Source organism: Jaculus jaculus, chromosome 1, assembly GCF_020740685.1.
Source record: "Jaculus jaculus isolate mJacJac1 chromosome 1, mJacJac1.mat.Y.cur, whole genome shotgun sequence".
Taxonomy (NCBI): Eukaryota; Metazoa; Chordata; class Mammalia; order Rodentia; family Dipodidae; genus Jaculus; species Jaculus jaculus.
The window spans coordinates 129,855,789-129,880,890 of NC_059102.1; the positions used below are offsets into that span (position 1 = coordinate 129,855,789).

At 37.9% G+C, this 25,102-nt stretch overlaps 1 protein-coding gene across 7 annotated transcripts in view; it reads left to right on the plus strand.

The window, feature by feature from the left end:
• Window positions 1-25,102, plus strand: part of Dennd1a (DENN domain containing 1A) — a 573,141-nt gene that overhangs the window by 179,025 nt on the left and 369,014 nt on the right. For all 7 annotated transcript variants that reach the window (XM_045142267.1, XM_045142266.1, XM_045142262.1 and 4 more), the window contains 2 exons: window positions 7,457-7,506; window positions 18,121-18,240. In XM_045142267.1, coding sequence (XP_044998202.1) covers window positions 7,457-7,506; window positions 18,121-18,240 — 170 coding nt within the window. The remainder of the gene's footprint in view (window positions 1-7,456; window positions 7,507-18,120; window positions 18,241-25,102) is intronic.

The following is a 25,102-nucleotide window of genomic DNA, read 5'->3' on the forward strand; positions in this document are numbered from 1 at the left end:
CTTAATTATAGGATTTATACACACACAGTGCCCAGACACTTGTGCCTCCGATGTGTTTGCTGAATTCATTTATCTTTTAGAATTAGAATGGATTTTGAGGGGTGGCAGGGGAAGTTGTGGGGAGAGGTGCTAATTTAGTTCAGAGATATTGGAAGATTGGCAGGAGAGAGAGGTAACAGCCAGTTCTGTTAGTCCTTTGGTTGTATTGGTTTAGAGGTTTAAGTTGTCATTAAGGCACAAACTAGAGCCACTTCTCTGACACAGTTTTTATCACATCTGCTAGGCTGGTGTCCCAAGAGGAGACGTGGAGAGCAGTGAATTCAGCATGGGCCCATTATCGACTGCTTTTTCGTGTGTTGTAAAAGGAGTGAGACCTCAGGGAGGCTTGGAGCCTCCTCCCGTGTAATGTCCAAGTCAGATTTGAAGGACTGGTGGCAGGAAAGCTTTGGCCTTGGGGTGTGAATTCTAAGAAATAGAAGCACAATTAAGTTTAAAAAATTCAAGGACTTTGAGCTTGATAATGAAAGATTTTTTTCTAGATTAATGTGAGCAGAAAAGATGCCCATCTGTGCACATTTTTGTATGCATTTAAAATATTTAAAAGCTGACAGCTTTTAATATGCTTACAAAATAGTATTTCTATCATTGTTCTCCCCCCCCCCCTTTTCTGTTTTTAATAGTATCTTCCTGAGGGCAAGTGGCTTCTTGAGGGAAATCGTGTTTGCAGTTTTACTGCTGGGGTCTTGTTTCTTTGGTATGGGCTGACTTGTGGCCTCCTTCCTCTTTCTTTTTAGAAATATTGGTAACACACACATTCAGGTAACAGGAACTTAAGTAACTTAGGAAATGAATGAGACAGAGACATTTTAGAGTGATAATATGAAGCCTAAGAAATCTCATTATTATGCTACCAAATTTTAATTGCAGGAAGTGATAACAAAATCATTTGTTCATTTGGAGTTCTTGAAGCCAGCCTTAAGAAGAATTTTATTGAAATTTAACACTGACCTTATAAATACAACTCTCTCATTTTCAGCTCTTTGTTGTAAGGTTTAAAGTTCATAAAAGAAAATGTTGGACTAGAGAATGTTATATAATATTGTGACTGTGGAACAGCTTTTAAGAAAGGGAAGGAAGAAAAAAGGAAAAAGTTATTTTAAAAAGTTTTTTTTATAAATAAGATCTAGTAAGTTCCTACACTTGTACTTGGAACTTAAGAGGTCATGGAGATGGATGTGTACAAGTAGTTCTGAGGTGGCTTTTCTACCATTGTAAGCTTCCCTTTCTGCACATAGTTCTTTGAGGTAGAAAGTGTATGTGACATGTTGAGAATGTCACTCTGGTAGAGCACTAGCCTAGAGTGCCCACAGCTCTGGGTTTCATTGTCTCTCAGCATGGCAAAAATAAATAAATAATTTAAAAGTTTGTATGGTACGCTTTTTTGGGTGGGGAGCTTCAAAGTAGGGTTTTGCTCTAGCCCAGGCTAACCTGGAATTCACTATGTATTCTCAGGGTGGCCTTGAACTCATGGTGATCCTCCTACCTCTGCCTTTCTAGTGCTGGGATTAAAGGCGTGTGCCACCATGCCCAGCCTAGTATGATACACATTTATAGACTACAGTGAAGTTACTTTATTATATTTTTTCTTTGAACTATAGCATTGACTCCCAACATTAGGTGTTATTCAAATTGTTATAATCATAGTACATAAATGACTCAAATTAACATTTATAAAAAGTTACCTAGGAGTCAACATTGAATATTCCCAAGAAAGAGAAAGAAAGCAAGAAAAAGAAAGACAGACTTAGTGTTTAAACAACACTGTTTGAAACTTCACCTGGCTTTTATGTTTGGTGTTGAAAGGACTTGTTGTAAAATCCCTTATTCAAAGCCTCTTTTTCTCATTGAAAAAAAAAATTGGTTTTAACCATGATATATATGGATCTTAGATTTAATTTGATGCTTATAGTAAAGGATTAATTTTTTATTTCCTGTTTTCACATTTAGGAAACTTTGATTAACATTCTTGAACTTGATGCTAATTAAGCTTCTAAGAACTTCTACTTTTACCCTTCTTAATAATAAACATTATAAATCTTTGTTAGTTTTCCCTTGGAGGCCCTGGCCTTAACTTGAAATGGCTTAATGTACAAAATTTGTTAGCTTTTTGTATGCTTGGGTTTTGTGTATGTTCTATAACTTTCAACTTGGGTTTTAAGATCATCAATCAAAGGCTTCTTTTTCAAGTCAGTGGCCTTGCTCTTAATTGCTGGAATTAGAGGTCAGCATTTCCCTCACCCCCCCCCCCGTTTTTTTTTTTTTTTAAACACCAACAACAACAACATTTAAACATAGTATTTTAGAAATTTGAGCTTCACTGTTGTTTTTTTTTAATATCACATATCTACATTTTGAAATGAACTAATAAATTAGATATTAAAACCCCAGGAAATGTTCTTCTACTGGCTCCCCTCCTCCTTTCATCCTTTACAATTTTTTTTCATTTTATTTTATTTGCAATCACAGAAAGACAGAGAGATAAGAGAGATAGAGGGAGGGAGGGAGGGAGAAAGGCAGAAATAGAGAGAATGGACATGTCAGGACCTCTAGCCATTGCAAAGCATCTGGCTTTATGTGGGTACTAGAGAATAGAACTGAGGTTGCTAGGGTTCACAGGCAAGCGCCATAACCTCAGAGCCATCTATCCAGTCCCCTCTCTCTTCTTTAATAGAAGGGCAAATTATCAACTACTGTCTTAGCTTTTAACAATTCACTAAAATACTTATTGTGACTTTACATACTTTAAAACATATTCATTTATTCACAGTATTTACTTAAATGTTTTCTGTCCATGTTTTTCTTCCTTTGATTTGTGGAGAATGTGCCCCATGTCTCTTACATTCTATAATTCTGGTGAATACCACGATGAGCTTGTACTTTTATCTTTCAGATGGCATTTGTGAGGTGTACATGCCTGTGTCCAGCTGTTGTTTTCTTTCATCTGCCAAATAAAGCAAATTTTTTGTTTATAGGTTTCAATGACATAATGAGAAAGTATTTGCCACCTGAAATGATGGCTGTCACAAGGTTGCCCATACTCCTACCTCATATCCCCAAGTTTAGGGTGAATTGGTCAAATCCTCTCATGATTAATATTCCCAGATAAAGTCATTGAATTTAGTCTTACAAGTTTCACTTCTTCAAAGGATTCCATGATGGGTGTAAGAAGTTGAAAACTTAATTAGGTATTTAAGGGGATTTCACAGTTCCAGAACATACTTTCTCCACATTGGAGTAATTCCTTTGATGGGCTTTCTGTCCAGGGCTAAGAATTTGCATCGGGTAAAATGAATCCAGAGTAGAAAGAGATGGAACTTGAATTCATCTGTAATTTTCATTTAGCCTTAGGTGTGTTAATGTATTTGGGACTCTGAAGCTTGAAATCTCCTTGTGGCCAGAGAGGTGCTGCTGCTCTTCTGTGACCCTGTGCAGTCTGCTGTTTAATATATGCAACTGCCTACCATCCACATTTTGTCCCTGCCCCCCTCTGATTTCTTCCCACATGAAGTATCATATATTTTATTAGGAAGAAAAGCCCATTTGGAAATTGCTGGTTTCATAAATTGTCTGGTGACACAAAGGGGTTGAATGCTATATTCTTGTCTCATTTATTTTGAAAACTTTGCTACCGAACTCGCCGTAATCAATGAGCTCAGTGTTGTCTCCAATAAGTTATGTGTTGGATATATTGATTGAGAGGGATTTTAGAAAACCCGTCTGGGGTTTATAATGTCAGCAGTGTTTTGATTATGAAAAGAGTTGGAACCTAGGGACATGGAACCAGGTGGCAAATGTCCTCAAGCCAGTGGTGACATGGTGGACTGGTTCCCTCCTGGGATCTAGTTCATGCCCTGCACTTTAACTGTGGTAACTGGCTACTATAGATGCACTTTAACTGTGACTGTCTACGATAGTTGTACTTTAACCATAAATGCACTTTAACTGTGATGATTGGCTACTATAGATTCACTTTATAGATTGACTTTAACTGTGGTGACTGGCTACAATAGATTCACCTTTTGTTGTTGTTGTTCATTAAGGTGTAATAAACCAAACTGTACATATAAAGATTTGTGAAAATATAAACTTGGGAATTGATCTGGAGAGCTGGCACACAGTCCTCCCACCCCCTGCCTCAGCAATGAGGTCATTTACATTTCATCAGCTGTGCTGCATCTCCCAGACCCCATTTATATGGCAGGACTTGAAGTTGAACTGAGTCTACTGGGGAGAGGAACTGCAAAAATTGCCATCCATAAAGGAAGTTTCCTAGCCAGACACAGGTCCTTGAGAGAAAAGGGATTCTAACAATTAATGGTTATTTCCCCAGTAAAGTTTATACTAAAGTTTCTGGGATACTCTGCTATAACTAGTAGGCTCAAAAAATATTCAAATCAGGGATTTGCACCCCACCCCCAGAGAGTGGTCTATCCATATTTGAATAATTATGTTTTTCTTTGGACAAAGAGGATAAGGTAATTGAATATTTATATATGAAGAAAGCATCAGTATTAAGAGAAATGGTTTATTTTGACATTTATTTACAAAGAACATTGCTTATTTCTCTTCCCCATTCTTGTCTTCCCCTTCCCAAACCAAGATGTAGTTATTCTGGTTTTGATTAAGATTGTGTGTGACTAACACCAAGTGAATGCTCATTTTTTGCTTTCTTCTGAAAGCACCACCACATTGTTTGACTGAAAGTGGTGTGTTAGTACCACAGACATGAGGAAACGTACTATAGTATCCAAACACGTGCCTACATGTGCCTATATTCCCTGTCTTTCCCTCTCTCTCATCCTGTTGCTTACTGAGACTTACCCCCAGCTTTCTTGCTTGTGGGAGGTGGGTTATACTCGGCCTACACTGGGTATTTTGATATTTGTTTTGATATTATCTGACAGTCAAGTACATGGTTGGTCATTAGTCTTGATGCTAGAAAGAGGAAAATAGTTTCTGTATTATAGTGGATAATACATTGGGCATATTCGATTCCTTTGACTTTGTTGTAGAGCACAGGGCTTTCTTGTAACAATGGGGGGAGGCTGTTTTTCAAAAATCTTTGAGGCCTTTTGCCTGTACAACTCCAGCATAGAAGAGAGAAGTACTTGCTTTTTTGAAAATATTTTATTTAATTATTTTATTTTATTTTTTCGAGATAGGGTCTCACTCTAGCCCAAGCTGACCTGGAATTCACTATGGAGTCTCATGGTGGCCTCAAAGTCATGGCAATCCTCCTACCTCTGCCTCCCGAGTGCTGGGATTAAAGGTGTGTGCCACCATGCCCTGCTTATTTTATTTATTTATTAGAGAGAGGGAGAAAGAGCGAGAATGGGCATGCCAGGGCTCCAGCCACTGCAAATGAACTCCAGATGCATGCATCCCTTTGTGCAGCTGGCTTACATGGGTCCTGGGGAATCAAACCTGGGTCCTTTGGCTTTGCAGACGAACAATTTAACTGCTAAGCCATCCCCCTAACCTGAGAGAAGTGCTTTCTGCACCTGAAACTTTTGAGGGGTAAAAGTTCTCTTTGTAGCTGATGTAGCCATGACTGAGTCCTGACTTTTAAAGAGGATATATTTGGTTAAGAGATATTTTGTGGCATTATTTGTAACTTAGTGATTTTTTTTTTTTTGTCATGGAAGACATAGGAGTTTTATATGTGGATAATAGTACATTTTATAATGACTTCAACCTGCAGACATTAAAATAAATGTTTGTATAAGATCTCTTTTTTCAGTACTTGTTGATGATAACATGCACTGAAAAATCGATCCTGTTCTGATTCCCTAGATTAATGATTACAGTTTATTTACACAGTTGCTTTAAAAGCAAATTTGAAGGCCTCTGAATGCCACGTTATAAAATGATCTAATTAATAAATAATGCCTCCTAGAGAATGCTGAGATAGTCTTCTCTGTTCTTTCATTTTTCAATTTCTTATTCATTACTCTTTCAGGATATGCCTTAACAGTGTTGTGATATATGGAGTACAAATCCAAGATGATATTAAAAAAATAGGATATGCTCAATTGAATTATGTAGGCGGAACATGCGCTAGTAGTGCAAGCCAGTGTGCTTTCTGCCTCATTGAGTGGGTTATTAGATTGATGTGGTTTATTTCTTGAATGATAGAACTGGTTTTAAAAATAAATGAAGCGAGAAGCATCAATTTAGTTAGCATTGATAATTCATTATTATTGGTTAGAAAAGTGCTACATTTGTAAACTGATCTTTAATTTATCACTCGGATTAGTATTTGCAATGGGCAGGATTGTTTTAATTTGAACCATCTTCTCAATGACTAAAAAATGTGTTCTTCATTTTGTCTTGAGGTGAGATTGTGAATAGTTAAAAAACAAATCAAATGCATGAAAGGGGTACTTTTTCTAAAATTTACAACACTGGTCTGTGAACTTATGATAAGCACCAACTGTGGCCTGTCCAAGGCTGTGGCTAAATTAAGTCAAGCTACAGAAAATTCTGTGAAGGAAGTAGTAGTTAATTCCTCATATATGTAGTTAGCTATGGTTATTTTTGTGTTTATGTAAAATGTATCTATTAAAATGGGCAAGTCCCAGCACTATTTGGGTTCATGTAAGAAGACTTGTTTTATGAGTAAATCTTTGAGATGTCACTCGACTTTTAATGTGCTTGGTTTGATGGACCTCTGTATTTAAAAGAGACATTTAAACTGGCAGTTTGTTTTGGATTTTCATAAATTATAAACAGGTGAGTATGTCCAATTATGATAATGACATTTAACTGAAGCCAATGCATACTTACAGTGGTCACAGTTTGATTGCACATTTACTTTATGCCAGAAATGTCAACTTCTTGAGAAAGTAAGTAAATGAAGATTTTAAACTCTTAAAAAAATGTAGTTGACAATGCTCAGGAACAATTATCTTCAAGTTGATTTTCTGTTCTGCTATAATTTGGCCTATTGATGTTGGGAAGTGTTGTCTAATCCTGTCCCCCTCTGTTCCTAGGTAACAGGCAAAAGCAGTGCCAGCAACAGCGGCCCTGCCAGGCCAAACCCATGTGGCTCGGTGTTATTCACTGTGATCCATATGGTCAGGCTGGAGATGGTCCCTGGAGGGGTGTTAACACTCAGCAGCCCAAGCACCTCCCTCCCTTTGGAGCTTCCTGCATGGCTCCTGCTGCTTGCCCATGTGTGATTCTTGATGAATTTTTCATTTTTAATGAAGTTTGATCATGTTTATTATTTCTCATGATTGACTGCCTGGTACTCCTCCCATGTAATTGATAAAGCCCATATTTCTTCATCTGTCTCCTCTTTCTTTAGGGTAAAGTTGCTAGATGGTGTGCTGTGGTTAATGTTAGATTTATTGGTCCCATTAGATGTATAAATTATCTTTCTTTTTCTCCACAGGAAGTTCTACAGACTTTGACCAAGTTTTGTTTCCCCTTCTATGTGGACAGGTAGTGTCAGATTTTCAAACTTTATTAGAAAAAAAAGTGTCAATAAACCTGATATAGAAAATAAAAACCATACCATTCTTAACATTCTGTCTGTTTAACCATGATTTAAAGCACCTATGTTCCAACGAGAATTGCAATATTCTACTTTCCTGCGGATTTTATTGATACTATCAAAAAGTTTAAAGCCTAGAGCTTTGTATTACTTAGTTTGTGAGATGTATTTTTTTGGGCATTAAATTTTGATTTTGGTTATCAAACTTAAAGAATGGTTGGTATTTAGTCCAGTGATGCTTAATTTTATGTAGATATGAATATATTTGTCTTAATCAATTAATATTATACAACTCCATGGCATTACTAATATTATATAGACTGCTTTTCCTAGACTTCAACTTCAAATTTAAATAAGCACAGACATGTCTTATTTAGAAGACTTTTGCTACTTCAAAAAGCATGTTATTAAATAGTGTTTTACATTTTGTCTAGGAGACTAAAATTGGTAGTATCTCTGAGGAAATTGTGATTTTTCTATAGGCATCTATTCTGAAAAAACATGACTATCTAAACATTTCCTTAGTATTTATGTTATGAGAAAGTGGTGGAAAGGTTCAAATATAAGAATTCCAAGGCAATTAAAATAGTTTGAGGTATTTTGTTGTGCTTTTTAAATAAGCTGCTGTTTAAAGGCAACATTTTTTAAGGAACTTTACTTTGTTTGACTTTGTGAATCTATAGCTTACTATCATTCGTAAAATAGCAGTACAGTCATCTTTATTTTATTTAAGTATATGTCTTCTGCACTGTGCATTGCAGTTAAAGCATTAGTTTTTGTGATCATTTATTTGCTTCCTTGATTGTTTCTCTTTTCCATTTTTGTGGAGACTATATATACTTTCTGTTTTTAAAATTCCATTTTTAGTGATAGAGAAGTTGTAGAAAACAACCATTGTAGATCATAAATTTACCAATATGTTCATAGAAAGATGTATAGGTGTGCCCATCTTCAGGAAGGTTCTCTTGTGTATTTTAGTGTGCACAAACAAGAAGAGGTCTGGAGGGTTTTGGTTTAGAGTGGATGTGAGCAGTAGGCTGCTGAGATCTTCCTGTGTTCTGTAAACCCAGTGCCCTGGTTTGTTTGGCATGAGCCTAAAAGTGGTGTGGGGTGAGAATAGGGTAATAAAACAGTGACTCTGGAATGCAGCCAGACACTCATCACCACTGTTTCTCTAGCTCTCACATGTTTTTTTTTTTTTTTTTTTTTTTTTTTTAAGCCAATCAACCAGTGTAGTATTTCCAGACTCAGATCTTTTTAAACCCTGGAACCAGGGTGTGTTCATAGCAGCTTGGTGCTCCAAATTGCATAGCCTTAATTTTAAGAGGGCCAGTCCTCATAGACAGTCCCTTCTCCCTTCTCTCTCCTATTCTTTCTATAAGTAAGGATCTAGGATGTTGTTTAGTGATGTTCAATGCATACTTCATGTATACTTAATGTAAGAATTAGCAGTGCATGGAATCTCTGTCCATTCACTGTTTTATAAATTATAAATTATGGCAAAGGCATATTTACATAAAGTAATAAAGATAAAGTATTTTTTAATTTATTGAAGTGTTAAAAATGTTTAAAAGTGTAAGAATACATTTTACCATACTTCTTGTTAGAATGGTAATCTGTTTTGGTAATCTTAATTGACTTTGTGCACTTATATCAGAAGAAATGAGCAGTGAGATCAAATCTCTTCCCCACTCTATGCAGCATGCTTGCCATTTGCACATACACACATATACACAACACAACATGTACTTTGTTTACGCCATATATCCCTCTATATACCTGCATGTCAGTTATGTTCTGAAATGGAAGAATCACTTCAGTGGTAATTCTAACTTTTTTTTTTTTTTTTTTTGGTTGTCAGTATTGTTGGATGCTTTTCATAATTGTTGGAAAAATATTTTTCTTGTAAAACCCATTTCACCAAATTATTCCAATCATGCTCCTTGTATTTTTCTTTCACAAAATGATTCAGGGAGAAAAATATTCCTTTATGAATATATTTTGATCTTCCCTATATGTAATAGTTCTTACTCAGATTGTATTATGTTCTTTATTCTAAACAAACAGACAAACAAGCAGACAGACAAAAGCAAAGAAGCCCCTACTTTACTGGGGAGACTGTATTTTATCTCTTTCCTTTGTCATTTGTTAGTCTTGGCATACTTTAATAAGAAGTTAAATGATTTTTTTTAAATTTTTTTGTTTAATTTTTTTATTTTTATTTATTTGAAAGCGACAGACAGAGAGAGAGAGAAAAAAAGAGGCAGATAGAGAGAGAGAATGGGTGCACCAGGGCCTCCGGCCACTGAAAATGAACCCCAGACGCATGCACCCCCTTGTGCATCTGGCTAACATGGGTCCTGGAGAATTGAGCCTCAAACTGGGGTCCTTAGGCTTCACAGACAAGAGCTTGACCGCTAAGCCATCTCTCCAGCCCAGTAAAAAGATTTTAATATCAGGATTTTTTTGTTGTTAGTTGGCAGTTAACTTTGTCAAATAGGTATACCCAGATTCCAAAGCTCTGGGTGTATCTATGATATTATTTGACTTGGAAAATGGACCAACATGGCAGATGAGAATGTACCAGGTGATTACCTTCAAAATAGAAAGCTTCCTGATCTCTTCAGTACCTGTGCTCTTCCACCCTAAGGAACAGTAATACAACTTTTGGACATTTCTAGTTTGTGCCAAGAGTGAGATTTTCAGTCGCCATCAAATAGCCCGTTAACAGTGTGACATCAGTTCATCTCCTGTGTTGTTTTAAGACTTTTCTTGCTGAAACTAGGACTTATGAAAAATAATAATGCTAGTTGCTCTTCAGAACTTTCTCATGTATTACCTCATTTTATCATTTCTACTGTAAGAGATAAGAACAAGTTCTTTTTTTGAAACAGTCCTAAGCAGCAGAGAAATTGTGACTTGTCCAAAGTCCTCTTGGGCTTCTAAAGCCTGTCCTAGATTTCTTTCTCCCAAATGAGTCCATTTTTCATTTATCAGATACCTTGTGGGGAAGTGTAGTAACCAAAAATAGAGGGAACAAAGGAAGGAAATTAGCATTTGAGTGCCTAATTGGTTGTAGTCAATGTGCTGGGCCATGGCTGGTTATTTTCCCCAGGAACTCCAGGTGATAGGTGGTAGGTTAAAGGAAGGTTCAGGAAGTGTAGTACTATGTTGAATGATGTGCAGAATAGAGAAATGGTTTTAGATTTGGAGCCCTGCTCACTGCGTGCTTCCAGCTCTAGTCCAAGATGTGTTAAAAAGGCATCTTAAACACTATTTGAACGAATTGGGAAGTTAGATACATGCAAACTTGTCAGAGAAAGCTTGTTATAACGGGTAAAACTAGTGAGGAGTCTAAGAGGTCACCAAGAAGAGGGTAAACAGAGAAGGGAGCTGAACACCCCTTATGCATCACTGAACAGAGCAGAGGAAAACCCTGAGTGCTCCTGAATAGTCAACCAGAGCAGATGGAGTCTGCTGAGGAGAGGCTGACAGTAACATGAGAGCTGGAGCTCTGGCCTCTGGAAGCTTGAAAATACATGGGAGAGCATGGCAGTGTTTTAAAACTACACTTCAGTTAGCTTAGACATCCCGTTGTACTGAAGGAAAGCCATCATAGAGAGGAAAAGACTTGCTTATCGTCATAGCCATGTAACTACAAAGCATGGGAGAAATACTTATTCCCAGTCCAGAGTTATTTCTCCTCTCTACCGCCCTGAATTCTTGTTTGGCAGGAGTAGTGAAGAATCAGTGCTGAGTCCCTTTATTATTCTCAAAAACTTTTCACTCTTACTGATGAAAACAGTCTTTCAAAATGAATAAAAGACATGTCCCATTCCATATTGTGGTTAGTGTTTGCTTGCCTCTGACAACTAAAACTTGAGATGGAAATGCTGTTCCTTTCCTAGCTTATGCTGACCCCTTTTTCAGATCTCAGGAAGTCAGCTTTCTGCTCTGTGGACTATAAGTATATTGCTATCCACCAATGAAAGGTTTGTGAAATGAAATTTTTCCAGGAGCAGAGGCATCATTTAATGGTTTAGGATATAGGCCCAGATGCAAAAGTCATTTAAATGCCACTTGCCACTTAGTTCATATCTGCTAGGCATTATTCAGTGTTCTTTCATTTAAAAATATTTTTATTTATTTGTGAGGAGGGAGGGAAGGAAAGAGAGAGGATGAGAATGGGTGTGCCAGGGCCTTCCACCATTGCAAACAAACTCCAGAGGCATGTGCCATCTGGTTTTATGTAGGTACTGGGGAATTGAACCCAGGCCATCAGTCTTTGTAAGCCACCTTAACTGCTGAGCAATCTCTCCAGCCCTCAATGTTCTTTTCTTGTATGAAACACTATATGATTTCCTTGTTCCCAGGATTAGTATTTCATATATGGGGAGGGTGCAGAGGCTCAGGCAGGTTCAGTTCCATACTCAAGGTCCCACTCCAAGTATGTTGGTAGAACTACTTTTGGGACCTTTTGTTTGTCTAGCCTCCAATCCTACCTGCTACCTTTCTTTTTCCACCATACCACTTCCATTAGATCCATCAGAACAGAAAGTAACTTATTTCAAAAGTTATATGTATGTACTTAGTATAGAAAATATATATACAATATATAATATATTCTTACTATAGAAAGTAGAAAATATAGATAGCTGGAGACAATGAGTTGCAAACAGATGCAGCGTTGTTTGATAAGTGCAGCTTCCCACACTTCTTCCCTTGTTTCTGTCCCTCTTCATTTACTCTGTTCTACTTTTCAAACCAGAATCCAGTTACAAACTTCATTCCTTTAGATTAGCGTAAATGTGATCCATACTCATTTTCAAGCATTGGATGACAGCAAAGCAATTGAATTTTCATGGAAGAGCATTGGGGTAGTAGCTACCCAAGATCTAGGTTTTCCTTTGGGTGTGCTGGAAGGCACAAGGCTTCTCCCAGAGGTCTATATTTCTTCATGGATGAAAGTAGGAAACTGGGGAGTTATTATTATTATTATTATTATTATTATTATTATTATTCCTCTGGCTTTGGTACTTTTTAATTCTATGATTATTCATAATTACTTTGTCAGTCTTATGTATACAAGACAAGGGTCAGACCTCTGTTCTTAGTTTCCTGGGGTGTTTCTTGAGCAGATAAGTATCGCCATGTATCAAGCAGTGGGTGACCTACTATAGGTCACCAGTCATTTAGGATGAGTATAATTCCTGTCACCTAGATCTTTGAGCAAGGAAAGCAAGAAGCTTTAGGTTTAGGCAGATGAACAGTGTGTTAATGGAAGAAAGCTTCGTGGCTTATGGGACAATAAATGGGTTGGGAGATGTGATTTAATCAAGCTTACTTCCCACCTAACACCCCACTAGTGTTCAAGCAGAGGATAGCTTGACAATGGATATTCAACAGATAATTGTTAGTAAGCTATTAAGTAGAGGTGAAAAAATGTTCCATTTCTAATCTTGAGTTTTATAATTGTGTAAGATTAATGATTATTTTTGTTTTGTACCTAGTATGTGGTAGTTGCTTTGCATCATAATTTCTGTCCCTCAAGACCACTCTCCATTGTGAATACTGCTGTGATTTACAGAAAAGATCAGTGAGGTAACATGTCTGTGCTCATATATAGCTTGTGAGTAGTGTGCCTGGGACTCTGATATAAATTGTAGACCTCAGGGTTTCATCTTCTTTCTCCTGTCTCATTCGTAACTGCTTAAAAACAAAGTTTGGTATTTCTCTTTCCTAAAACTAATAGCCCCTTCCTTCTGTCTGGTTCTCTAATTCTTTAGTTATCTACACACTTTAATATAATCCTTAGTCTCTCTTGCTTCTGTCATTCAAGTGGAGCTGCTCCTATTAAGAACTTCTGACACCTCCATATTATTCAAAGTAATAGCTATCTTCTCAATTCTCATCTTGATGTTTCAGTACCAGTATTGTTGACTTCTCCCTCCTGTTCTGCCTGGTAGTGCTCCTGTTTTTCTTTGGTGGTCTCTTTTCCATCCATCCTCTCAGTTGGTGTTTCTGTGAATGGGTTCTGTATATTCTTATTTGTGAGTTCTTTTCCTAAAATTATTTTGTCTTAACTGTGGTGTTGAATGACGTCTATGTGTAGATGACTTCCACATTTATAGCTCTAATCCAAATGTTTCCTTGGATTTTCCAACTAGTATGTTCAACTGTGTATTTGACATTCCAGTCTTGTCCAACCTGAAGCCCATGGGCCACATGCATTCCAGGGTAGTTATGAATGTGGCCCAACATTTTTGGACTTGACAATATCATGCTGCAATGTCAAAAAGTTGGACACCCTTGCTAGATGTATTATATAGGCTTGTAGATTTAACATATCTCAATGGAGCTCTTGGATTTACCCCACTCCCCAAACTTGTTTTTCTTTCCTGCTATCAAATGCTGATGTTCTCCCTAGTTCTCAGTCCATTTTCGAGCCTGTAATTCATACCTGCTGGCTAGGACTTGAGCTCTCCACCCTTCTCCATCTGTTTTCCTGCATGATTGAGACCACTGTCCACTGTCATCTGGAGTACTGCATTAGTCTACTGATTATGTTTTTTGTTCCTACTTCTGCCCTCTTTAAAATTGTTCTCCACCTAATTCAGATATAAACCAGACTGATGCTTTTCTGTCGATTAAAACTATTCAGTAGCCTTTCACTACTCTTATCTGTCCCCTCCAAAGCTAATTCTTTACCATGAGTATGATGAATGTCTGACATGCTGTGCCTGCTAGACCTGGTACTTACTTTATGTTGCAACTTCAGAGGCTACTACTGTTCATCTCCTCCTGAGCTTTAGCTCTACCTGCTATCCTTTTCTTCCTTGATCATGCCTGGCTCCTTCCAGCCCCTGGCACAGCTCTTTACCCAGCACACCCAGTCAGTCCCTTGTTGTTTAGGTCATTGTTGTTGTCACCCATGAGAAGTTGCTCTCCAACTACATAGCAGGCCACACAAGGGCATGTGTTGTCCTTGCTTTTGTTGTTATTGTCCAACACTTGTTACAGCTCAATTTGCAAACATGGCTAATAGACTAGACCCCAACTCTCTATGTACTTCATGTCTTTGATACACTGCACTTGTAAACAATTGTAAGATTAAGTTAGGAGCCTTGAGTGGCTGATGAGCATTGGGAGGGTACCATGAAAGTTGGCTTGGACTAGTCCTTACTCTTCTCCCTTGTTTGTGACCCTCACCTAGGTGTGGGGAGAACATCTAAGGTGACCCTTCAGCCCACTTTATTTCTGGAGACATTTGGGTCTACTTTCTCTAGCTTAGTGAGAAAAAACATGGTCCATTTGCTAAGACAACTCTTATTCTTCCCAAGCTTTAGTGTCTTAACATGAGGTGAGACTTCTCAGGAAGGTTGACCTTATGTTTTGTGTAATATGGCAGGATGGAAAAGCCATTGAACCACAAGTTGGCTTGGATTTTTGCACTAGTACTAATTACTTTAGGAATCAAAACAAAACCTTTGCCTCAGTTTTCCTATTCATAAAACAAACAACAACAACAACAAAAAATGGATTACACAGTTCCTGAGGTTCCCCTTGGCTTTATTCTTCCAGAACTGCTGATTCTTAGAGAAATTGTGGATGCCCGCATTGGAGGGAAACAAACTACAGCCTTGGAGGAAGAAGACTCTTCCCCTAGTGATTTTTATGGAAAGTAGTGAACACTTCCATAGATTACTTCAGCTAGTACTGCAAGTGATAAATTCCTTGGAGATTCAGAACCTTTAAGTTAACCTCTGCTTGATTGCTCCTAATAGACTTAGTTTATTGGAAGTTGTCCAAGGTAAAAGCGTTTGAGTTGAATGGTTTTGGGTTTTTGATGACCTGTACTTCACCCTACTAGGAATTAAAAAGGTGACTCAGTTTAGAATAGTGTCTCCTAAATTATCCCCCCTCAAATCTTTCATTTTAATGCAAACTTTAGTCACTTGGTCCCCAAGAAGATTACTCTTACAGAAAAAAAAAAAAAAATCACAGATGAGAGAAATAAGGCAGAATTCTGTTCTCACTCAGAACTGTTATAAAGTTGAGTTAGCCAGGAAGACTGCAAACACCTAACTGTATCATAAATTTTTACCTGAGATTTCATTGGTAACAGCTTATCTCCCTTTTACTAATTATTCCTGCAAAGGAGTGGCTTTCATAGTAAATGGTTATCCCACTGTTTCCCAAAACAACCCTGGGGTTATGCAGTAGCTTCAAATTATTATCCCAGGTAAAGAAACCCAGGTACTTAACACTAGTTTTCAGTTACTTACTTAAGGTAAAGTCATTGAGTTGGGCTCTGAACCAAGTCAATGAGTAGTAAATCATTACTTAACAAATTAATCACTTAAGTGTAGCTATATGAACTTTTAAAGCATTTTTGATGGTAGTGTGAAGATAGTAAGAAATTAATGACTGCTAATTCACAGGTCATGTCATTTTCATTTTGTTTTCTTTCCTAGAGATTTGAAGTGTTTTCTTTTAATCCAGTCATTTCATGACCCTTCTTTTCTAGGATGCTTCTTAGAGAATATTCATTTTTGAACATTCTAGAAGTAAAATCATACTGAATTAAAATAATGAACAATCATATGTAGTATGACCACATACTAATAGTTGTGAAACCTTATTTGTAACTCAGACATATCCAGACCTGTTGCTTTAAATATTTTACTAAAAACAGGCTTCCTCCTCCCCCACTGAGGCTCACTTTTCTTCCCTGATCACTTTAATTATGTGAGCTAGAATCCCGTTTCTCACACATCTTCAGCTCTCAACCTTGTTAAAATTAATCATATAATCCCCTTTAAAACATAGTATTAAATCACCATAGTAACACAGTATCCAAGCTTTATAGATAAAACATAACAGCCATAAGAAGGTAGCATTTGGTGTCCCCTTGACAGCTCTATAACTTTTATGGAAATGTGTTCCCTCTCCTGGCAGTGTAAGGTAGAGGATAGCATTACTTACACCTGCTTTATTACCATGTTGCTTTTAAATTGCCACCTTGTTTTTGTTCACCTTCCTAGTTAAATAAGGAGAATACAACTCTTTCTTTTCTTTCCACATTATTTTTCTGTCCTCTAAGCACTCTCCAAGGGATAGAATTGTTTCCTTAAATATAACTAGGTAGGGCCCTTGACCTTTGTACTGGGATACATTGAAAATCCCTTTAATTTTAATTTTCTTTTGTGGCTTGTATAAGGGGGCTAGTTTTAGAAAGAAAGCCTACCCTACATTTAAAAACTTAATTCATGTCACATCCAAAAACTCAATAAGGAATTCTTTGGAAATGGCCTAGTAAACCATGATTTTTCATTTGCAGTGCCAGTTTATAAAATATTAATGATATTAATTTGAGTACATTACCAAATTGGGTATTTTATCAGTTTGAGTATATGTTTTGAAATCTAATAATATGTATAAAGCATGTTGCTCAATCCCTTGAGTTAATTCAATGTCAACTTCCAAAATACTGTGTTAGTATAAATTTTTAGGAGGGAGGTGAGATAACTAGTAAACTGATTTTTAAGTGGTGGATTTTTAAGCACTTCTCAGCTTTCAGAAAAGATTCCTAGATTAATCTGGTAGTTAATATGTTTTTAAATTACTAATTAAATATTTTCTATCATATATTGCTTTTATGTGTAGCATGCTTATTTTGTACTGATACAGAAATCTTTTGCTTTTAAAAAAATGTCTTAAAAAACATTGTTTTCACTTCTTAGCCCCTCACAATGCTTAACATTTTGGTATGATATAAAATATGCTCCTTATAAACTCAGAAGTTATGAAAGATACAGCAACTTAAGAAAGCAAACCTAAACCTGCCCCCCTTTTGTCCAGTTTTCACTGGCTTTTCTTAGTGTTTTCCACTTGATACCTATTCTTTAGTGTTTATTAGTGACCTTTTCTGTAAAATGTCAGTACCACAGAAATTTCAGGATTATTGTAAGAGTGGATGAGATAGTGTACATCACGTGTCATAACTGTGGCTGGCACATAGCCGAATATCTGAAGTTTCTCAACTAGCAGACTTGTCTGGGGAACATTGGTGAGTGTAGCCTGGTGGAGTAGCCACTGGAGTGAGAGCAAGGTTTAATAGACAGCATTTTGCCACTTACCTGCCTAGGTAGGACCTTAGACAGTGCTGTCCCAACTCTTTTCTCATCTTGTAACTGTGGTACATAGCTTGCTCCTTTCAAAATTGAACTATCCCAGTTACTGCAGGACCTACACTCTGTGAGGGGACATTTAAAAGTGCTGATGGTTTCTGGTGGTTATTAGAACAGGTTCCTTCTTTCTTTTTCTCCCTGTCTGCTTCCCTCCCTTCTTTCACTTCCTTCTTTCCCTTCTCTTCCTCATCCTCCTTTCTGCTCCCTCCCCTTTCTTGTCTGCTCTTTGCAAGTGTGTAAACTTTGAACTTATTTATAAAGAGTTCCACCAACAAAGGAAGTGTTTAAGGTTCAATGACTTGTGGAAATGAGATACTTTATCCAGACGTGTAGATCACACTCATCTCTTCCTTTACTCTGTCTTTGCTGCAGCCTCACCGTGAGCCAAGTTGGCCAGAACTTCACATTCGTGCTCACTGACATTGACAGCAAGCAGAGATTTGGGTTCTGCCGCTTATCTTCAGGAGCCAAGAGCTGCTTCTGTATCTTAAGGTAAGGGAGAATGGCTGCAGCTATTAGCTAGTTCTGTGAAACAATGTCCGCTTTGGCGTTGTCCTTCTGTAATTAAGCTTTCCAGCTGTTTTTTTTCCCCTATCTATTCGCACAAGTCACTGTACTTGAGGAGAAGGACTCTGCAGCGTTGTTCTTGCACTTGAAGTTCTGCAGATAACTGTATTTATTTATTTGCATCACATCCCTGGGGTGGGAAAGGACCATTGCTCCTGCGTACTATGTGGAAGCTGGGGAGTCAGCAGGGCTTCAATCCCTCCTGCTGTTATCTGGAGCTGTCAGAAATTAGCCTGTTAGGCTTTCCCGTGGACATTTTGTGTATGTAAGATTATTAATAAAATATGTGTCTAGCTCAGGACGGCCTGCAGACGCTGACTGTGTCTTCCTCACAGTAACAACCTTTCCCCCTTTGGGTCAATGACTGAATAACTTTGTCTTAACCTGGCTGCCTCTGCAGAGGTTTGAGAAAAGTGCAGACGCCTGTGAGACTTCTTCAGGTCTTCTGAAATCCCCTTTGCACACCAGAGCCACACTTGCTTAATGCTCTGTTTCCTCTTGCCAGAGGGGGAAGGCATTCTGGGGTAGGAGGATATGTGGAAATCCAATTTTGGAGCTGCTGGCTCTGTGGGCTCCTGCTGGGTGCCTCCTGAGGGGAAGGTAAAGGCATCCCACACACTCTCCTCTCCCCTCCATCTGCCTTCCTTAAGTAGGTGTCAGGGGGGCCTGTCTCCTGTCTCTCTCTGCTGGTGTGGAGCAGCCCAGAGGGCAGCAGGGAGGTGCCCATGACAAAACCCGGGCCCCACTCTTGGGCCTGGCCTGGGGATAAAGGCCAGACTGTGTGTGGATTCCAGAAAGGGCACTTCTCTGTGTACTAGTCTCTGTACTTTCTTCATCTTCTCACTCAAAAAGGATTCTCCCCCAACACACACTCCATTCCGCAAACCCAGGCACCACACACTAGAGGACAAGACAGACTGAGTTTTTTTGCTAGCTGGCAGTCTGCACTGCTACTCCTATGGTTGTGGTGCCTGATCACCTTGTGCACTGTGCTCAGTGCTGCAACTCAGATTTGTGCACACGCCATCTTTAATTTTGCTTTCCCTTCTTCTCATAAGGCATATTGCTTCCATTGATGATGGCTACAGAGACATAGTCCTTGTTTTCCCCAAATTTAGCTTCTGAGAATCACTTCCCTTTCTGCCTGCTTTCCCAAACAAATATACTTTATGGCCCCTCTGAGCCATTGTGCTTTCTCACCCTTCACACCTCTACCCATCAAAGCAGTTTTCTCTTGGCAGAGTTCATTATTCCCTTCTCTGGACACACCTAGCATGATGTACATACTTTAGTTATGTAATTATAAGCCTTGATTTGCTTTACCTTGCTTTAGCTGGACAGCTAGCTCTTTCTAGGTAAAGACCATCTTAATCAACTGTCTATCTCTAATATGTAGAGTAATGCTTGACCAAAGGGAGATGCATTGAGGAGGGGACAGAGAACTGAAGAGAATTGGAATGGCAGATAGGTCTTATAGCACATGAGTTCAAAGAGTAAAACTGAAATACAGTTGTTGGTGAAATACAGTTATTGGCAGAAGCATGGTTCATATTACCAAACTCATTTCATACTAGTTACAATCTTCCAGGGAAGATCAAATGTTTAATAGGCATTTTGCCCATAAAGGACAGATAATCTGTATTACAAATTTGAAACTTGAGTTTTCAATGAAAATTAGAAAGCCTTTAGTCATTTTAACTTTCTAGAGTTATTTTATTTTCTGTTTTTCTCATTACTATGTATGTAAGTTCCATGAAAGCAGAGGGTTTTTTTTTCATTTGTTTTTGAGATGGTATCTTGTTATATATCTGTGTTTATTTTAAAAAATATTTTTAAGATGGGGTTGAACTCTTAGCACCAGCCAACTTTGAAATAGATGTAATTGAGTATAAACACGTCTTATTAATTATCACAAGTATCATTATAAATCCAAATATCTCTTTTCCTGCCATGGTTGACTTGTTCCTTCCATGAATAGATTTTTCTTCTCTTAAGCATTATCATAATATTATTTTAAAAGTTGCTGGTTGATACTTAGTACTGAAATTCAGACACCATCTGAGAGAACAGTAGTTCTAGGTATGATTGCTTATAGGTATGTTGCTTTCTTCATTACAAGGCCAGGAAAATGAGAATATTCAAACATTTTCATATTGAACCATTTTTACTTTTCTATCTTTCATAACTTTTTAGTCTTTTAAAGACTGAAACTTTTCAGTCTTCTACAACAAGGTGACCTGGAACTGAAATTTTCTCATGATTCTCAATTTGCACAAATGTCACATCTCTCATCAAAGTCAAAACAAGTAATAAAATAAGCTATTTCTAACCAGCTTCTGATTTAGGGTCAACAAAAGGAGCATAAGAGCTGAAAGTCATAGAGTCATTTGAGTGTTAGGAGAGATACGCCACTCTATGCAACACAGACCTGACTGATACTCTATAGCCCAGGCTGGCTCCGAACACATGGTGATCCTTATGCCTCAGCATCCCAAGTGCTGAGATTATAGACATGAGCCACCATGCTCAGCTTCATAAAGGACAAGACAACTGTCTTAAATTCTACAGTTTTCTTTGTTATCTCTGAAGATCTTATTTAAACTTTTTGAGAAAATTTGATCAATTATCTTTACTCTCAAATAATACTGGTCAGAATGTATTACATATTTTGAGAAGGAATAACTTTTTTCTAAAATATTTTTAGTTTACTTTAAAAACAACAATTTCTCTTTAAAAATATTTTATAATTTATTTATTTGACACAGAGAAAGAGGTAGAATGGGAGGGAATGGGTGCCTCAGGGCTTCCAGCCACTGTAAATGAACTCCAGATGCATGTATCACCTTGTGCATCTGGCTTACGCGGGTCCTGGGGAATTGAACCTAGGTCCTTTGACTTTGCAGGCAAGCACCTTAACTGGTAAGCCATTTCCCCAGCCCTAGTTTACTTTTTGAAAAGTTTTTATTTACTTGTAAGTAGAGAGAATGAGAGAGAGAGCGCTCACGCAGGTGTATGCATGTGCAAAAGCACAAATGGGCACATCAGTGCCTCCTGCCATTGCATACAAACTCAAGACGCACGTGCCATTTTGTGAATCAGGCTTTATGTGGGTACTTGAGTTTTGAACTTGGGCTGCCAGGCTTTACAAGCATGTGCCTTTAACTGCTGAGCTATCCCTCCAGTCCCTATAGCTTAATTTCTTATATTTTATTTTTGTATATTTCTATGCATGTGTGTGTGTGTGTTCATGCACTTGCATGCCACATGCATATGAATGTCAGAGGATAACCTTTAGGTGTTGCTTCTTTCCTTCTACTTTGTTTTGAGACAAGGTCTTTCTGGTTTCTGCTGCTGGCATGTGAGCTTTGGGATTCTTCTGGTTTCACCCCCTAGTACCAGAGGTGTATTGGGATTACAGATGTATGTCCACTTTGAGTCTGGATTTATATGGGTACTGGGTATTAAATGGGTCCGCAGGAACTGCTGGGCTATGTCCTAAGCTATAACTTCTTAGATTTTTATTCAATTAAAAATTAACTGAGTAACTTAGTATAACTTGCATAAGCAATCTATAGCAGTCTTTGGCCTTTGTTTATCTTAAGTTCCCTTAAAAAGACACAAAGATCTATCCCTAGTTCCCTGTTTGAAAACTTCCCAGATACCACATTCATCCAAGATTTTGAAAAGTTCAGTTTGACATTGCAAAATGGAAAGCAATAAGTGATTTTTGTCATTTGCAAATCCAAAATTGAATATATGCTTCTACATTTTTAGGCTAGTTCTGTGATATCTACTTCTTATTTTCACTTCTGCTACTCTTACTGCCTTAGGAGTTACTCAGTCTTTGGGAAGGGATTATGTAAACAAGTAATTAAAATACAGCAAATATAACTTCGTGTTAGGTAAAATTTGTGTGCACACATACGTGCTTGCATAAGGCTCACAGAGCAGATTGTGCTCATGCTCATCACTAAGTCAGAGGATCAGGGAAGGTGTTTTTGATAGATTCTGGTTAGACAGAATGGGTGGACACTTCCATGGAGTGGTGGGAGAAAATCTTCGTACACAGTGAGAAGTGATGTACAGAAACCCATAGAAATCAAAAGTGTAGTAAGATGAATGCTGATCTGATTGCAGAAGCAAAACGTGATGCCACAAAGGTATAGCCTTGGAATGCTGGTGGGGCATGCTTAATATTTTAGACTTATCCCATAGAAGATGGGATGGCATCAGATGGATTGGGGCAGAAGTGTTTGAAGACCAGGGCTAAAAGTGGCACTTTATACATGAAACATACTTGGTTTTTCTGTGTAATATTTGGAGAGATGTACATGTCACTTTGGAATTAGCACACTGATTTAGACTGAACTTTTCACACCTCAACATTAATAGGTTGTGTATTTATTTGTTTGTTAAAATGGTTGTAAAGACTGTCCATTCTGTGCTGGCTGGCTTAGGGATGTGTGTTCAACAACTGTGTAGTGTTTCATCTTCCAGAGAAATTTCTGACCTCATGGAAGAAATAGACTTCCATCCTTTTCTTTGGTATTAGGCTCATTTTAAACACCCACCCCCAAAAGCTCAGTCTGCACAGAAAAGAAGACACTAGAAGTAATAGAGTCCGGGCATGAGCACTTAGGCTTCTGTCTCTAGCTGTTGCAGTGCTCTTTAAGCAACATGTACAGTTAAGGAGAAAAAAAAAATCAAAGGACTCTGTTTCCTTGGGCAGGTGCAGTGGCAGACACCCTTTCAGATTGTATGTGAGCTGCTTCAGTTTAAAATAAATGTTTGGGGGGCGGGGAAGGAGTTTGGGAGGAAAGCTGTGGGGACAGCTCCCAGGTTTTTACCTTGAAAGCAGGTGCTGCTGAAATATTCCAGAAACAGATGGAATCTTCTATTCTTGTTTTAAGCTATTTATGGTTGTCTCGCCCGAGGGTACCTTGCTATACAAAAATGCACAGCCCTATGTTTGAGGGCAGTTTGGGTATCAAAGCTTGGGCCCCTCTGGGAGACATCAGCTTTTCTTCCCAGTGCCTTAAAGGCCATTCTGGAAACCTGGATCTTTCATTCTGTTTAACAGAGGACTGTCTCCTGCCTTTCCCGGATTTATGTCTCTCTTGAGCTGCTTGATTTCTTTTTCATTCTTTCCTTTAAAAATAAGATGCATACTATGCTGTTCTTATTGTTTTCTGCATGCATGAAGGACGCCCTGATGCTGAGGGAGATTTATGATTTCACCCATTGTGAAGCCTGGACCAGAAGTAAAACCTCTGGTATGGTCTGGGGAGGGTCTTGTTTTCTAGGTCAGGTACCTTTCTGAGTCTTCAAAGGATTTTGAAATATTGCCTTGTGTGTGTGTGTGTGTGTGTGTGTGTGTGTGTGTGTGTGTGTGTGTAGGAGAGTTTGCTTATCAGAGCATCACTTTAGGATATGTTCCTTATTTTTTTTTTTACAGATAACAGGAAATTTACTGGTAGAATAAAATGCTTTTTTGTTTTGTTTTGTTTTTTATTGTTTCCTGTCATTGTCTTTTTTCATTTTTATTTTATTTTATTTTTAAAAATTTTTTATTAGCATTTTCCATGATTATAAAAAAATATCCCATGGTAATTCCTTCCCTCCCCCCACACATTTTCCCCTTTGAAATCCTATTCTCATATACCTATTCTCATATTACCTCCCCAACTCAATCATTATACTTACATATATACAATATCAACCTATTAAGTACCCTCCTCCCTTCCTTTCTCTTCCCTTTATGTCTCCTTTTTAACTTACTGGCCTCTGCTACTAAGTATTTTCTTTTTCATGCAGAAGCCCAATCATCTGTAGCTAGGATCCACATATGAGAGAGAACATGTGGTGCTTGACTTTCTGGGCCTGGGTTACCTCATTTAGTATAATCCTTTCCAGGTCCATCCATTTTTCTGCAAATTTCATAACTTCATTTTTCTTTACTGCTGAGTAGAACTCTATTGTATAAATGTGCCACATCTTCATTATCCACTCATCAGTTGAGGGACATCTAGGCTGGTTCCATTCCCAACTATTATAAATTGAGCAGCAATAAACATGGTTGAGCACGTACTTCTAAGGAAATGAGATGAGTCCTTCGGATATATGCCTAGGAGTGCTATAGCTGGGTTATATGGTAGATCAATCTTTAGCTGTTTTAGGAACCTCCACACTGATTTTCACAATGGCTGGACCAGATTGCATTCCCACCAGCAGTGTAGAAGGGTTCTCTTTTTCCACATCCTGCTAACATTTATGATCCTTTGTTTTCATGATGGTGGCCAATCTGACAGGAGTGAGATGGAATCTCAATGTCGTTTTAATCTGCATTTCCCTGATGACTAGTGACTAGAACATTTTTGACATGCTTATATGCCATTTGTATTTCTTCCTTTGAGAATGTTCTATTTAGCTCCATAGCCCATTTTTTGATTGGCTTGTTTGATTCCTTATTATTTAACTTTTTGAGTTCTTTGTATATCCTAGATATTAATCCTCTATCAGATATATAGCTGGCGAAGATTTTTTTTTTCCATTTTGTAGGTTGCCTCTTTGCTTTTTTGACTGTGTCCTTTGCAGTGCACAATGTTTGTAATTTCATGAGGTCCCAGTGACTAATCTGTGGTTTTATTGCCTGAGCAATTGGGGTTGTATTCAGAAAGTCGTTGCCAAGACCCATGTGTTGAAGGGTTTCCCCTACTTTTTCCTCTAGCAGTTTCAGACTTTCAGGTCTGATGTTAAGGTCTTTAATCCATTTGGACTTATTTTTTGT